Below are 13953 nucleotides of genomic sequence, written 5' to 3' on the forward strand. Positions count from 1 at the left end.
CAAATCACATACTCAAACAAATTAAAAAGATAGTGTACCATGATCAATTGGGGTTCACCATAGGGATGCAATTTTGGTTCAACCTACAGAAATGAGTAAATAAATTCAATAACCTTAAGACAAGAATCATATGATCATCTCAATAGATGTAGAAAAAGCATTTGATAAAATACAGCACCTTTTTTTGAAACTGATAACATTATATTTTTATTGAATATGAATTAAACATTAAAAAAATCTTTAAAATACAGATATCTTGAATTTGGTCAGCATGTTTTAATGTGGACCATGTGATTTTTCTACAGCACCTTTTTATGTGCAAAACACGAGAATAGGTAGGGATAGTAAAAACATACTTCAACATAGTAAAACCTATTTATGCTAAATCAAGAAAAACATCATTTTAAATGGGAAATACTGAAAGAATCCCTTCTAAACTCTAGAACAAGATAAGGATGCCCTCTACCATCACTTATATTCAGCATATTCATGGAAACTGTAGCCAGAGCAATTAGACAAATGAAAGAAATTAAAGGGATACGAATAGGAAATAGGACTACTCAAGTTATCACTATTTGACATGGTCATGGATTTTATATTTAGAAGATCCAAAAAAATTCCACTGAGATAAATTCTAGAATTAACTAATGTATTCAGCAAAGTAGAAGAGTATAAAAATCAAATGTATTCCTACACATCAGTGATGAATACACTGAAAGAAATTAAGAAAACTATGCTATTAATTGTAGCATTAAAAAATACTTGGGGAATCAATCTAAGAAAGAGGTAAAATACCTGTATAATGAAAACACTAAATAAAGGTTCTCTTCAATAAATTGAAGAGAACCTTAGAATCTGGAAAAATCTCCCATATGCATGATTATATATTGTCAAAATGGCCATACTATCAAATGGTTATATAGATTTTGTGATATTCCTATGAAAATCCCAGTGACATTCTTCAAAGAACTACAAAGAGCAATCGTGAAATTCATTTGGAACAATAGGAGACTCAGAATAGCCAAAGAAATCCTTAGCAAGAAGAGTAAAGCAGAAAGCAAAACAATACCAGACCTTAAACTATACTGCAGAGCCCTAGTAACAAAAATGGCATGGGGACTGGGGATGTAGCTCAGTTGGTAGCGTGCTTGCCTTGCATGCACAAGGGCCTGGGTTTAATCCTCAGCATTACTAAAAACAAACAAACAAACAAAAAAATACAAAACAACAACAACAACAACAACAACAACAACAAAACCCAGCATGGTATTGGCACCAAAACACACCTGTGGACCCATGGTACAGAATAGAAGACACAGAATCAAACCCACATAAATACAGTTATCTCATACTAGACAAAACACCAAAAGTATGCATTGGAGAAAAGATATCCTCTACAATAAATGGTGTTAGGAAAAGTAGAAATCCTTATGTAGCAAAGTGATATTAAACTTCTATTAAACTCCTATCTCTCACCCTGCAAAATACTCAACTCAAATTGGATTACAGACTTAGGTACTAGAACAGAGACCCTGCACCTAATAGAAGAAAAAGTAGGCCCAAATCTTCATCATGTCAGCTAATACCCGACTTCCTTAACAATATTTCTAAAGCACAATAAATAAAGTCAAGAATCAATAAATGGAAATTGATTCAAAATAATTTTTTGTAGCAAAAGAAACAATGAATGACGTGAAGAGAGAGCCAAAAGAGTCAAAAGGATGAGAGAAAATCTTTACCACATGCAGAACAGATGGAGCATTAATCTCCATGATATATAAAGAACTCAAAAAATTTAACACCAAAAACAACACCACCAACAACAAATAACTCAGTTGATAAATGGAATTAGCAGACACCTTCACTGAAGAAGAAATACAATCTATCAACAAATATATGAAAAATGTTCAATATATCTAGCAATTAGAGCAATACAAATCAAAATTTCTCTGAGATTTCATCTCACTCCAGTCAGAAGAGCAATTACCAAAAATTCAACTGCTGATGAGTAAGTGCTGGGGAAAAAGATATATTGATTCATTGCTGGTGGGATTGTAAAATCATGCAGCCACTTTGAAAAGCAGTATGGGATTCTTTAGAAAACCTAGAATAAAACCACCAATTAATCCACCTATCCCACTCCTCAGGTGATACACAAATGACTTAACATCAGTATACAATAGGAATGAAGTCACCTCAATGTTTATAGCAGCTCAATTCTCAATATCTGAACAGTGGAACCAACCCAGATTCTCTTGGATTGATGAATGGATAAAGAAACTGTGGTATATATACACAATGGAATATTACTCAACCTTAAAGAAGAAAGAAATCATGGCATTTACAGGTAAATGAATGGAACTAGAGAATATCTTGCTAAGCAAAGTAAGCCAATTCCAAAAAACCAAAGGCCAAATATTTTCTCTGATAAATGGATGTTGGACTTATATGAACATTATTACCCTAGTACAGATCTAATTGCAAAAATGGTGAGAGTCTACATCATGTATAACCACAGAACTAAAAAGTCATGTTCCATTTGTGTAAAAAATAAAATTAAATTTAAAAAAATTAATGAAATGGACGAATTCAAACTAAAAAGCTTCAGCAAAGGAAATAATAACAATAACATGAAGAGAGAACCTACAGAATAGGACAGAACAGCATTAATCTACAGGATATATAAAGAACTCAAAAACTCCACATCAAAAAAAGACAAAAACAAAAAACTCCAAATCCAACAACAACACAACCCAAATTACCCAACCAATAAATGGGCTAAGGATCTATAAAGACATTGCAGTAATTCTTATGTGTTTTTTTGTTAGTTTTATGATTCAACAGGTTTCACAATGCATGTATGTGCTTCTGTAGGTCATAAAGGAATACATACTATATAAATTTGGCAGGTGGTCTTTTTGTTAGCTAAGAGCAAGAAAAAACACAATTTCTGAAAAAACAAAGACTGGTGTCACTAATGTGAAAAATTGGTGGTCCACAATCTTAAACAGTAAAAACTCCTGCAGAATGGAAGGGAGAGACATGAAACTGGGAAATAAATTACAGTCAATGCTAGTTAATTTAGGAAAGGGGGGAAAATTCCAATTTCAAGTACTTTGTCCAATTGTTATTATTTTCAAAGTATTCCATATGATGCAGCTTTAGCCATTTTGTCACACTTGCTTACTAACATATATTAGAATTAGTTCAATTTAATCTGGATATATTTCTGTTATTAAGGTCTGAGAAAAGAATGATCATATTAAATAATGAAAGTCCAAATACAAGGTGGGCCAAAATACAGGCAGTGGGGCGGGAATATGTGTATTGTTCAAGGGATTCAAACAGAGATAAAACCTATATACAAGCACGTGTGTAGCTCAAATAAAATACAAAGGACTATTTCTTGTCATGACTGCTTGTTGGCTTCCTCTTCCTATGCATTCCCTGTGCCACTTTGTACATGGAATGAACTAGGATCGTGGCCACACAAATGACCATAATATCTGTCTCACTGATATGATCTTCAAAGAACATTTCTCTCTTTTTGAAAAAGACCATTGCTGAAAACAACAAATTTGATCCTGCCTGATGTTATGTACTACCTGTTTCAGCTCTAGCTGTTCAGAACTCTTGTAATCCACTGTTAAGATTTTTCTCAGTTCTCCTTGAAGTATTCACATCATAAATAACAGGAGAAGTACAATTGAAAGAATCTCAAAGAAGTCATGTTCTTCTTTGGGAAAATTATAGTTGGTCAGGATTTTTATTAAATTGCCAAAGTCCTAGCCACTGAGAAATGATTATCAATTGACGCCTTCATAGAGAACCACTCTGGAAGTCACAAGAAGTTCTGCAAAGTACTGAGTATTTCCTCCTTATGTTTTTTGAAATGGATACCAGATGATGTTAGCAGCTGTGCAGATTTTGGTGCATACATGTCCTCCATCAAATTGAATGTAAAATGAAACTGTCAGAGTGAAGTTCCAGGAAAGCATTCTCCTTGTTCATTCATAAATTCAGCCCTAGCTCAATTATCAAGTTTACATGATGCTGTAATAGTTGGTTTATTTTGGCATTATATCTGAAAACTTCTGTCGGTCTTGCACCCACACCTGAAAACTTTATTTCCACAGAAACATAATTATATTTTTGAATAATGATGAATCTTCTCATTTCTTTACCCAGTTACAAGCCTAAACTTCTCAAATTCTTTGGCTCTGATCTACTGTTGCTGCTGGCACAGTTAAGGTATCAGGGAATCTAGATACTGATTATCAAAATGTTATATTTCATTGAACATTTGTTTCAGAAAAAATTTAAACCTTATTTGTTTATTTGTTTCTCTGAGCTCAGGCTCCTCCTCCTTACCACAGAGGCAGCACCCAATACCTCCAGCAGGTGCCCCATAGACACTCTGTTCAGTAACTGCGAAAAGGGAGCCAGAGCTTGGCCTCACCATGCTGCACCACAGCTTTTCACCATGATTATGCTTCTGGATGAGAGAATATTGGTGTAAAATATGATTGGCAAGATGGAAAAGTAATGGAAAACTCATGTCTGCTGCTGTATAGTTCCATGTAACATATTATCTTTTTCCAAAAGAACAAGTTTTTGTGTCAGATATAATGGATCTAGACATGTACAAAGGAAAGCAGTGATGTGTGTCCAGGGAAATTCAGGAGGGCCTCCTTTCTATGACTTCAGAATCATCTTCTTCATGGAATTCAGAACCCAGATGGTAGAGGTCATTACATAGTGGGAAAAAATCTACATTTAAAAACAAATCTGAAGATAGCTGACTACAAATTTGAGTAGGAAGAATGTGGATTGACCAGCCTGATAGGACAGAAAGACCATCCAGGACTCAGCCATTTTGGGGTCTGACTGATCTCTAGGGTGGGCACACCCTCCTCTCTCTTGCCACTTCAGGATGGAGAAGATGTCCTTTGTGCCACCTGTGAATGGAAGAATAAAGTATAATCACACTAAGGACAAGTGGATCTTGAGATTTCTTTCAAAGGAGCCACATTTGAAAAAAGGCTGCATTCTGGTTTTATGGGGATGTGGGGATGTGGGCCTGGATAGGACAGAGAACCCAGAATCCAAAGTGTCCAGAGTAGTCTAAACCTAGAAGAAAGTGTGTGTGTGTGTGTGTGTGTGTGTGTGTGTGTGTGTGATAGAAACACAGAGAATGAATAAATATGTCTGTGTTCCCTCAGGAAGTCAATTTCACACTCTGAGCAAGAATATGTGTTCCAGTGACCCTGGTCCTTCTCAAAACTCTGCACACTCTGAGATCTGGCTGTCCTTGCAAAGCAGTCCCTGGTGATGATGCTCTGTAAAATCCTCCAGGCTTCTAGAGCCTGCAGCTAAAGATGATCCAGTGTTTAGAAGCCTGTTTCCTTTGGAGCAGGGTTTATTTTAAGGGTAGACTAGATCTTTGGACCCAGATAGCCATGTGCTATAAATTCCACTTAGAGAACACACCTTGTGGAGTGAGGGATAACTTTCCTCATCCTCAAGTGCAGGTGTGGGATGCAGGTACAAAACTTAGAGATGCAGGATCCTCAGGGCTTAGAAGCTCAGGATCCTCAGGGCTTTGAAGCTCGGGACAGGTGTTCAACATAGATTCTTTATATTCCTATACCCTGCCTGAAATTTAAAAACCATGACCTACTGTAGCCCTGGAGTCCTCAGATGTATCTTGGGAGTAAGAGAGAGATTTTTTTACTTTTATTCTGCAAGATCTCAGAGACCTCAGAAAAAGAATTTCAGTGGCTGGGATTCTGTTCTGGGAGGTCTTAGCAAACATAGATTTGGGGGCTGAAGAAGAATAATGGCATAGATAAAAGATGCTTCCCTGTTGATAGGATTAAGACTCAATTTACTCCTTTGAGTAAATTGTTCTTACCAAGCAGCTGTATAGGCTTTGTATAGGCCATTAGTGCACACAGAGGGAGAAAATAGGAAAATTACAAAAAAGGGACAAGGATTAAAAGAAAAAAAATGAATAGCTTCTACATGTATACCTTCAATAGCTGAATTAAAATACCATTTGTAGGAAAGGATTTAATTATATTGCCATATTAAAGAAAATATTGAGGTTAGCAGTAAGAGAAATTCAGGGATGTGACAACAATTAGAATAAGATTTTAAGGTTTCCACAGTGGTCTGAATCTTAGTGACCCTGTGCCCTAGAGATTGACATTGGAGGATGGAAACTGCACTAGAAACATTTTATGTGTCTCTAATACCTAGTGGTGAAATTGACGTAGACCTGACACTGCCAGAGAGAGGCCTGATGGAGGAAAGGGCAGAGGAGAGACAGGAGGAGGTCTGAGGAGGTCAGTGAGATATAATGAGGTGTGTCCACTGGACTGGTGAGTTGGTTCAGAGAGTGGAAAATGTGTGACTAGGGTAAGTGTCACTGCATTAGGCTTTGATAGAATACTAGTAGGACAAGGTTCTCACTTTATGTATTATGCTGATGGGACTACTTTATGAATGAACATATAGGTACTAATTTGTGTTTTTAGTTGCTGACTATATATCTATTCTTGTTTCTTCATTGCAGAGACTATAGTGATATGCCTTTAGGATCTGTTTGCTCATTCATTTTGTCCTTCCTGAGATGTCCTGTTGTGTGTTAGGTTACAGGTATAACCTATATATTTCTATCTGATGTTCTTGGATGTTTCCTGCTACAGAGGAGTCTATGCTACAGGCACCTCCACAGAAGCTTCTCACTGAAGAGAGAAAGGGTAAAAGTCTGGGGACCCATGGGTTTTGAATCATTTACTCATTATCTGAAACACTATGAGAAAGGATAGCTCCTTCTGCTGTCATGAGCTATGGCACAGTAATAATCAGCCCCATTCTCTGGCTACAGCCCCCAAATGAGCAAATTCCCTGCCTTGGGTATTGTATTTTTGAATCCAGAGAAGCAGCTGGAAAAATCAGGTCCCTAATTCTTAACTGAGTCTGAATAGTAGCTGGGAAGATACTGGGGAGAGTTCCCAGGTTTCTGCTGGTACCAGGCATTCCAGTAGTCTTCAACAATGAAGCCAATGCTCAGGGAGCAGGTGAGTCTGACAGATGCTCTTGGAGTCCAGTGGGGAAGAGGGGCTGCTGAGTCAGCACAGGCTGGGAGAGAGAGCCTGCCAACACAGATAAAATTGGTGTTAGACCAGAGCCCAGATTTAAGTTATTTGGAGTCTGAACTAGACAGATGGAACTAACAGAGAAGCTGATTGAGGACTAAGAAGCATGCCCCCATCTGAGCAGTGAAAAAGCAGCAACAGGAAAAGAGGAGTCCAGGCCATGGTGGAATAGACCCCTGAGTTCTATATTGGAACCTGTGAGCCCCAAATCTTCTTCTTTTTTCACCACTCTCTGGAGAGGAAAAGTTGTTCATGCAAATGTGTTTCCATCATGACTTCTACAGCCTTACCATGTGCCACAGTGCTAGAGCTCAGCTCACATTGTAGACTCAGGAAGATGCCCCTTGGAGGAATCCTGGGAGGAATAATCAGCTAAAAATGTGCCAAGGTCCTTATTCAGGGACTCTGCCAGAATTTCCAACTGTGAGGGCTCCTTTGAGTAAATTGTCCTTACCAAGCAGCTGTATAGAGACAACTAAGCACTTCCAAGGTGTACCCTGAAGGTCACAGGACTCAAAGCTTCCCTTGGCCCAGAGACTTCAGAGCCTAGCTGGTCTCTGCAGCTCACCAGGTCTGTACACACAAGTGTGGTCTAAGTCTTGGATAATTTGCTGCCAATTAATTGAGTGTAAATACTGTATTTTGTCATTTCAAGAAGTTATCCATCATGAAGATGTATAATCATACAAATAAGTGACAAAATAAAGTGTTAGCAACTTATTGAAGATGTTGTAAAAATTATATTCACTTATTGATAAATAATTTAGAAGAAGTACACATACTTGATTCTTCACCTATTCAGAATTAGTAGTTGGATTCTCAGTACTAAAATGTAAAATGATGTGTACTTTGAAGTATATTTTAATAAGTTTAATTATATTACAATTATAATTATATTATAATTAAACTATACTAAGTAGTTTAATTTAATGTAATAGTGTTAGTATTTCATAAAATGACAGAAGCATAAGAGAACAGAATGGTTATAGTTGGTGTGCTCTTCCCATGCCATATTGTACAGAATGAGTTCCAGTCTAGCACACACCTTTTCTGGCCATCAATATTTTCCTTCCTTTAAGCACTTCATTTACTGCAGAAGCAGCTCTTCATTTGCAACAAGCCCCAAAGTCCCTCATTCTGTATGCAAAAGTTCTCACCTCAGAATCATTTGTGGAAGTGTGGGTTGAGGTCTTGAATGTTGCAGTTTTGGGAAGTCCCATGATGGATTTTGACCTGTGGATTTGACATTTTGTTAATGAATATCTCACCAGCTCTTAGTTCATATAGATGGTGCTAGAAAGTTATACAACTCACCCTGCTATTCAATGTATTTGCCCAAGGAGTCAATCTTCTGTGCTCAGAATTTTTACCACCTGCTTCTGTGTTTTTTTTTTTTAATTCAGGAATTCGTGAGTGATCATGTGCTTCTGTATTGTCTTCTCATAAACCCATGGAATCCAGTCCATCCTAATAGGTCAATTTCCCCTCACTCAAGGCCATGTTTCTTACCTCTTGCTAAACCTAAGATCAAGTTTCTCATTTGACCCTTTGTCTTTAATCAATTTAGTCTCTCAACTGTAAATATCTAGAAATGAGCATCAATCATAATCTTTGCCTAAGTCCTCCTTTTTTTTTTTCTGTGTTTCCGCCTCTGGTAAATTCAAAAGGTCAATCTGAGGACACAGAGAGAAACCCACATGAATCTGGTTATCTCATACTAGACAAGGGTGCCAAAATCATTCACTGAGGAAAAGATAGCCTATTCAACAGATGGTGCTGGCAAAACTGAAAATCCATATATAGCAAAATGAAATTAAATCTCTAAATCTCACCCTGCACAAAAATCACCTCAAAGTGGATCAAAGATTTAGGCATTAGAATAGAGACCCTTCACTTACTAGAAGGAAAAATAGGCCCAAATCTTTACCACATCAGCTTAGGATCTGACTTCCTTAACAAGGCTCCTAAAGCTCAAGAAGGAAAATCAAGAATCAGTAAATGTAATGGATTCAAATTCAAAAGCTTCTTCTCAGAAAAGGAAACAATTAATAATGTGAGGAGAGAGCCTACATACTGGGAGAAAATCTTTACCACATGCACTTCTGATAAAGCATTAATCTCTAAGATATATAAAGAGATCAAAAACTTAACACCATAATAACAAATAACCCAATCAATAAATGGGCTAAGAAACTGTACAGACACTTCACAGAAGAAATATAATTGATCAATAAATATATGAAAAGTTGTTCAATGTCTCTAGCAATTAAAGAAATCAAATCAAATTTCATCTCACTCCTATCAGAATGGTAATAATAAAGAATACAGGCAACAATAAATATTGGCTAGGATGCTGGTGGGAATGCCAATTAGTGCAACCACTATGGAAAGCAGTATGATGATTCCTCAGAAAGCTGGGAATGGAATCATCATTTTACCCTGCTATCCCACTCCTTGTTTTACACCCAAAGGACTTAAAGTCAGTATACATAGTAACAGCCACATCAATGTTTATAGCAGCTCAATTCACAATAGCTAGACTATAGAACCAACCTAGGTATCCCTCAATAGATGAATGGATGAAGAAAGCATGGTATATATATTCAATGGAATATTACTCAGCTCTAAATAAGAGTGAAATTATGGCAGTTGCCAGTAAAGGGTTGGAGTTGGAGAATATCATGCTAAGTGAAATAAGCCAATCTCACAAACCAAAGGTCGAATGTTTTCTCTAATATGCAGATGATAATTCACAATAAGGTGTGTGTGGGGGCAGTACAAAAGAATAATGTTAGATTAGGTAGAGGGAAGTGGTGGGACAGGAGGGGAGAGGATGTGGGGATAGGAAAGATAGTAAAAGAAAACAGACATTATTACTATATGTATATATGTGATAACATGACCAATATGATTCTGAACATGTACACTCAGGAAAATGAAATTATATCCCATCTATGTATGACATATCAAAATGCATAAATATATTCTACTGTCATATATAACTAATTAAAACAACATCAACAAAAAACTAAAACAAAATGATCAATCTGGATACTCCTGCAGTTTTTGCTTGTTGTTAGGCTGTATTCTGGGGTCTGTATATACAGAAGTGCCAAAACAAAACAAAATTTCTCTTCTGAACAAACAGAGTTCCTAGTGGAGAAACACATAGTGAGCAGAGTCCTGGTGATTTGTCCTCATATGACTGATAACACCTGACCATGCTCATCCTGGGCTTCTGGAGCCCACTTCTGACTGCTGAGGGCCCTTTTTCTTCCACAAGACATCAGGACTGAACATCTCCACATACTGTGCATAAGCTTTCCTCACGAGTACCTCCCTGTACTGTCCAGGTGCACTGCCCACCTGAGTCATGCAGAGACCCTGGCTAGCTGTTCTCTACTTTCTTTCTTCTTTATTCTCTCTCTCTCTCTCTCTCTCTCTCTCTCTCTCTCTCTCTCTCTCTCTCTCTCTTTTAAAATTGCATACACAGTATTCAGAAGGATATTTTTTTACATGTGTATGATAAAATCATTTTCTACCTAAATAAACTCCTTTAGATTCTGTTCTACATCAAGATAAAATAAACATTAATTTCCCATTTAAAATCTCATTGTGTTTCTTCCCAGCCACCCTACCTCAACTCCTCCTCCTATACCCTGAACACAACCACTAGTAGATTCTACTTGCAAAGAGGATTCTTATTCCTGGACCACAGGTCCATGTTGTCTCTGAGTCCTTCTGGTCCTTCTGGTCCTTTTGCTCCTACCTCACTATCTTTACTGATGACCAAGCTCCATATCATCTACTAGAAGAGTTCTTACCATCATGAGTTGGGTGGACTTTTGCTTTCATGATAATACTGTATGAGGAAATTTTTAAACCTAAAACTTTAACTAGTTTTTTCAATATTTACATAACTAAAATTTAAACATAGAAATTCATAGCAAAAAATAAGGGGATGATTCTACCTATTATTTTCATATTCAATTGACTGTAAAAATTTATAATTGATGTGACTATTGCATATTTTACCATTTTCTTTAACTGTCTAATATTCTAAAATTGAAAGAGAAGAGTATTACTTTGATTGTGATCAATTACCAGAATCAACAATACAGATTTTAATGCATTTGAGTACGACATACACTTGTATCATGAACAACATTGAGAATTATCTCACCAGATATCCTGAAAAACTATTTATTAAGAGAGATTAACTTAAAATTTTGATAAGGAAAGTTAGTTCTTCTCAGGTGATTTAAACATCACAGTCAACCTCCTTAGGTTAAACCAGATAGCAAAGTACATAATCAAAAATTGACTTTCTGAGTCAAAACTCCAAATTTTTGCCATTAACAAGATAAACTTTATTGTCCTATAAATTTCTATAAGACCTTAGTTCTTTGTATAGGAATAAAAGATTATGAGGAAATTAAATTTAATATATGACTCTATGTCTGAGCACAAATGAACACATACATATTTGCTCACTCATGGTCTCCTCTGAGCAGTGAGAGAGAGGCATCCTTCACTTGCCATCTTCTTTTCATCCTGGTGAATCTTCACAGATCATGGATCATGACAGCTATTCAGAGCAAGGGTCATGTTCTGTCATGTGTGGCCAAATGTGGTTTAATTAGAGAGAAAATGTGTACATGAAGTGTTAACATAATGAAAAGTGAAGTTTGGCTTTTTCCTGTCTCTCATCTTAGGAATTCCCTCAGGGACCCCGCATGAGTTTATGCTCAGGAACTGATTCATGGTCTGTCCTCAAATAGGTTAAGAAAGAAGAATGACAATTCTAGAAAGACCAAGTAGATTACTACAAATTTGGAGCTTTGAGTGCACTCTATCAGAACAATCCTTATCTTCATGAAGTGGAGGGGGATGGATGTTGAGTTTACTTCAACAGAATTATGTTTAAGGAATAAAGACTCAATAACTACTCTAGATCTTCATTTCCTGAGTGATCATCTATGATGGATAATCCTATAAATCTATTAGCAGAGTGAGGCAACCTGAATATAAGAATGCTTCAAGCTGTGAACTATCAGAAGTGGACTTCTCTGTCCCTTTATCTGACTTGATATGATTTGCTTTCTGTATAATAAGACTGTGATCTTCTAAAGAACAGAGCTTTCATTTTGTTCTGTAATTAATTGTTATGAATTTGCAAAGCTGAGGTGTTTATGGGAACTCCTCAAGTTGGGGTGAATTGATACTAAGTGCAGTTTGTCTGGAACTCCTGAATGTGACTGGTATCTCAGAAAAGTCACTATTAACCTGTGATATCTACCTTGATCTAGGTGATTAGCAGCATAAACCTGCTGCAGAGTAATTTTTCTGCATGCAAATAAATTCACTGTATGAAGAACAAAGGGGCATCTCCCAAAGGTGCCTCAGTTACAGGGCAGGCTCAAATCCACATCCTGGGTGTTGCACACTTTCTCTCTGTTTCTGGCACTTTCTCCCTCTGTCAGAAGCAAACACCCTGAGAACTCTGTGTATATGTAAGTGTACGAAGGTGGCAAAGTGGGTGAAGCCCAGATGAACCATGTGTGACTATGTTACCCATGTCGGGGTCAAGATCTGGAATTTCAAGGGAAATATTCAAATCCCATCACTATGTGGAATACTCCTAACTGCTGAATATGGACAAAACTAACATAAAACAGTGACAAAAGGAATGTATGATATACACATCTGTAAACAGCTTTACAATCTCCAAAATAAAATCCATCAGCAGATTCATGACTGGGAACAAACACACATGTCCAAATACACTTAATATTCCAAACACTAATAAGATCATATTTGTATATGGGGGATATTTAATGTGAATTAAATTTATAAAATATCTGGGAAGGTAGAAATTATTAATCAGGGTCAGGAGGCTCCTTCTGAGTCAGGACACTGGGAAGTGAAGTATAACAAGGCCCATCAGTCTGGAGGTTTTTGTCTTACTTCCCCTCTGCCTGTGTCACTGTGAGTTACACGTAGCTGCTACCACTGCCATGGCCTGCCCCACAGTGGTAGACACTCTCATCCTCTTCCTGGATGCTCTGGATGGTCAGGTACCGATCCAGGCCAGAGCCTGAGCCCGAGAAGCGATCAGGAATCCCATCCCCCTTGGATCCCACAATGCCACTAGTGCCCACTCTCATCACAAACCTGGGGCTCTTCCCTGGGCTTTGCTGGAACCATTCCACCCAATAACTATTGTAGCCACTGCTCAGGGTGCAGGTGAGTTTGGTGGTTTGTCCCAGGGAGGCAGATGCAGAGGGTGGCTGAGTCAGCACAGGTTGGGAGAGGGACCCTGTAAACACAGATACATCACAGTGGAAGTCAGAGCCAGGCTGCATGTGTTTGGGGATCTGAGTCCATGAGGAGAGACTCAGGACAGGGATCTGCCATGGGGCTCAGAAGTCTATCCCTACCTGGGCAGTGAGTGAGCATGATAAAGAGGAGAAGAGTCCCAACCATGTTGGACAGTTTCCTGAGTTCCAGAGCTGGTGTGGGCTGCCCCCAGCCTTTCTTATCCCTCCCCACTGGCCTCAAGGTGGAGCAGCTCATGCAAATGTGCCTCCACCCACTGCCCTTCACTGGCTGATCTTCTTCTGGGCCTGGAATAATGCAAGACAAAGTGTGGAGGGTGGTGATGCTTTCATTTGCCTGATGGGCAGAACATGGGAGGAAGCAGGTGCTGGGGCTCTGCAGAAGAGCACAATTGTTGAGTCCACCTTAGTGACACAGGGTTCACTCCTCTGCTCACCCCTGTTCAAATGTG

The 13953-nt window shown here is 37.9% G+C and overlaps 1 protein-coding gene and 1 pseudogene across 1 annotated transcript; both read right to left on the bottom strand.

Moving 5' to 3' along the window:
- Positions 1-3409: 3409 nt before the first annotated feature.
- On the bottom strand, positions 3410-4015 carry LOC144369967 (CCR4-NOT transcription complex subunit 7 pseudogene; annotated as a pseudogene).
- A 9141-nt stretch (positions 4016-13156) lies between these two features.
- On the bottom strand, positions 13157-13649 carry LOC106145439 (immunoglobulin lambda variable 9-49). Its single transcript, XM_078027230.1, has 2 exons — positions 13604-13649; positions 13157-13482 (listed from the first exon to the last, which is right to left on the bottom strand). Exons 1-2 carry the CDS (start codon positions 13647-13649, stop codon positions 13157-13159), a joined length of 372 nt encoding a protein of 123 aa, XP_077883356.1.
- Positions 13650-13953: the final 304 nt, after the last annotated feature.

This window comes from Ictidomys tridecemlineatus, chromosome 2, assembly GCF_052094955.1.
Source record: "Ictidomys tridecemlineatus isolate mIctTri1 chromosome 2, mIctTri1.hap1, whole genome shotgun sequence".
Taxonomy (NCBI): Eukaryota; Metazoa; Chordata; class Mammalia; order Rodentia; family Sciuridae; genus Ictidomys; species Ictidomys tridecemlineatus.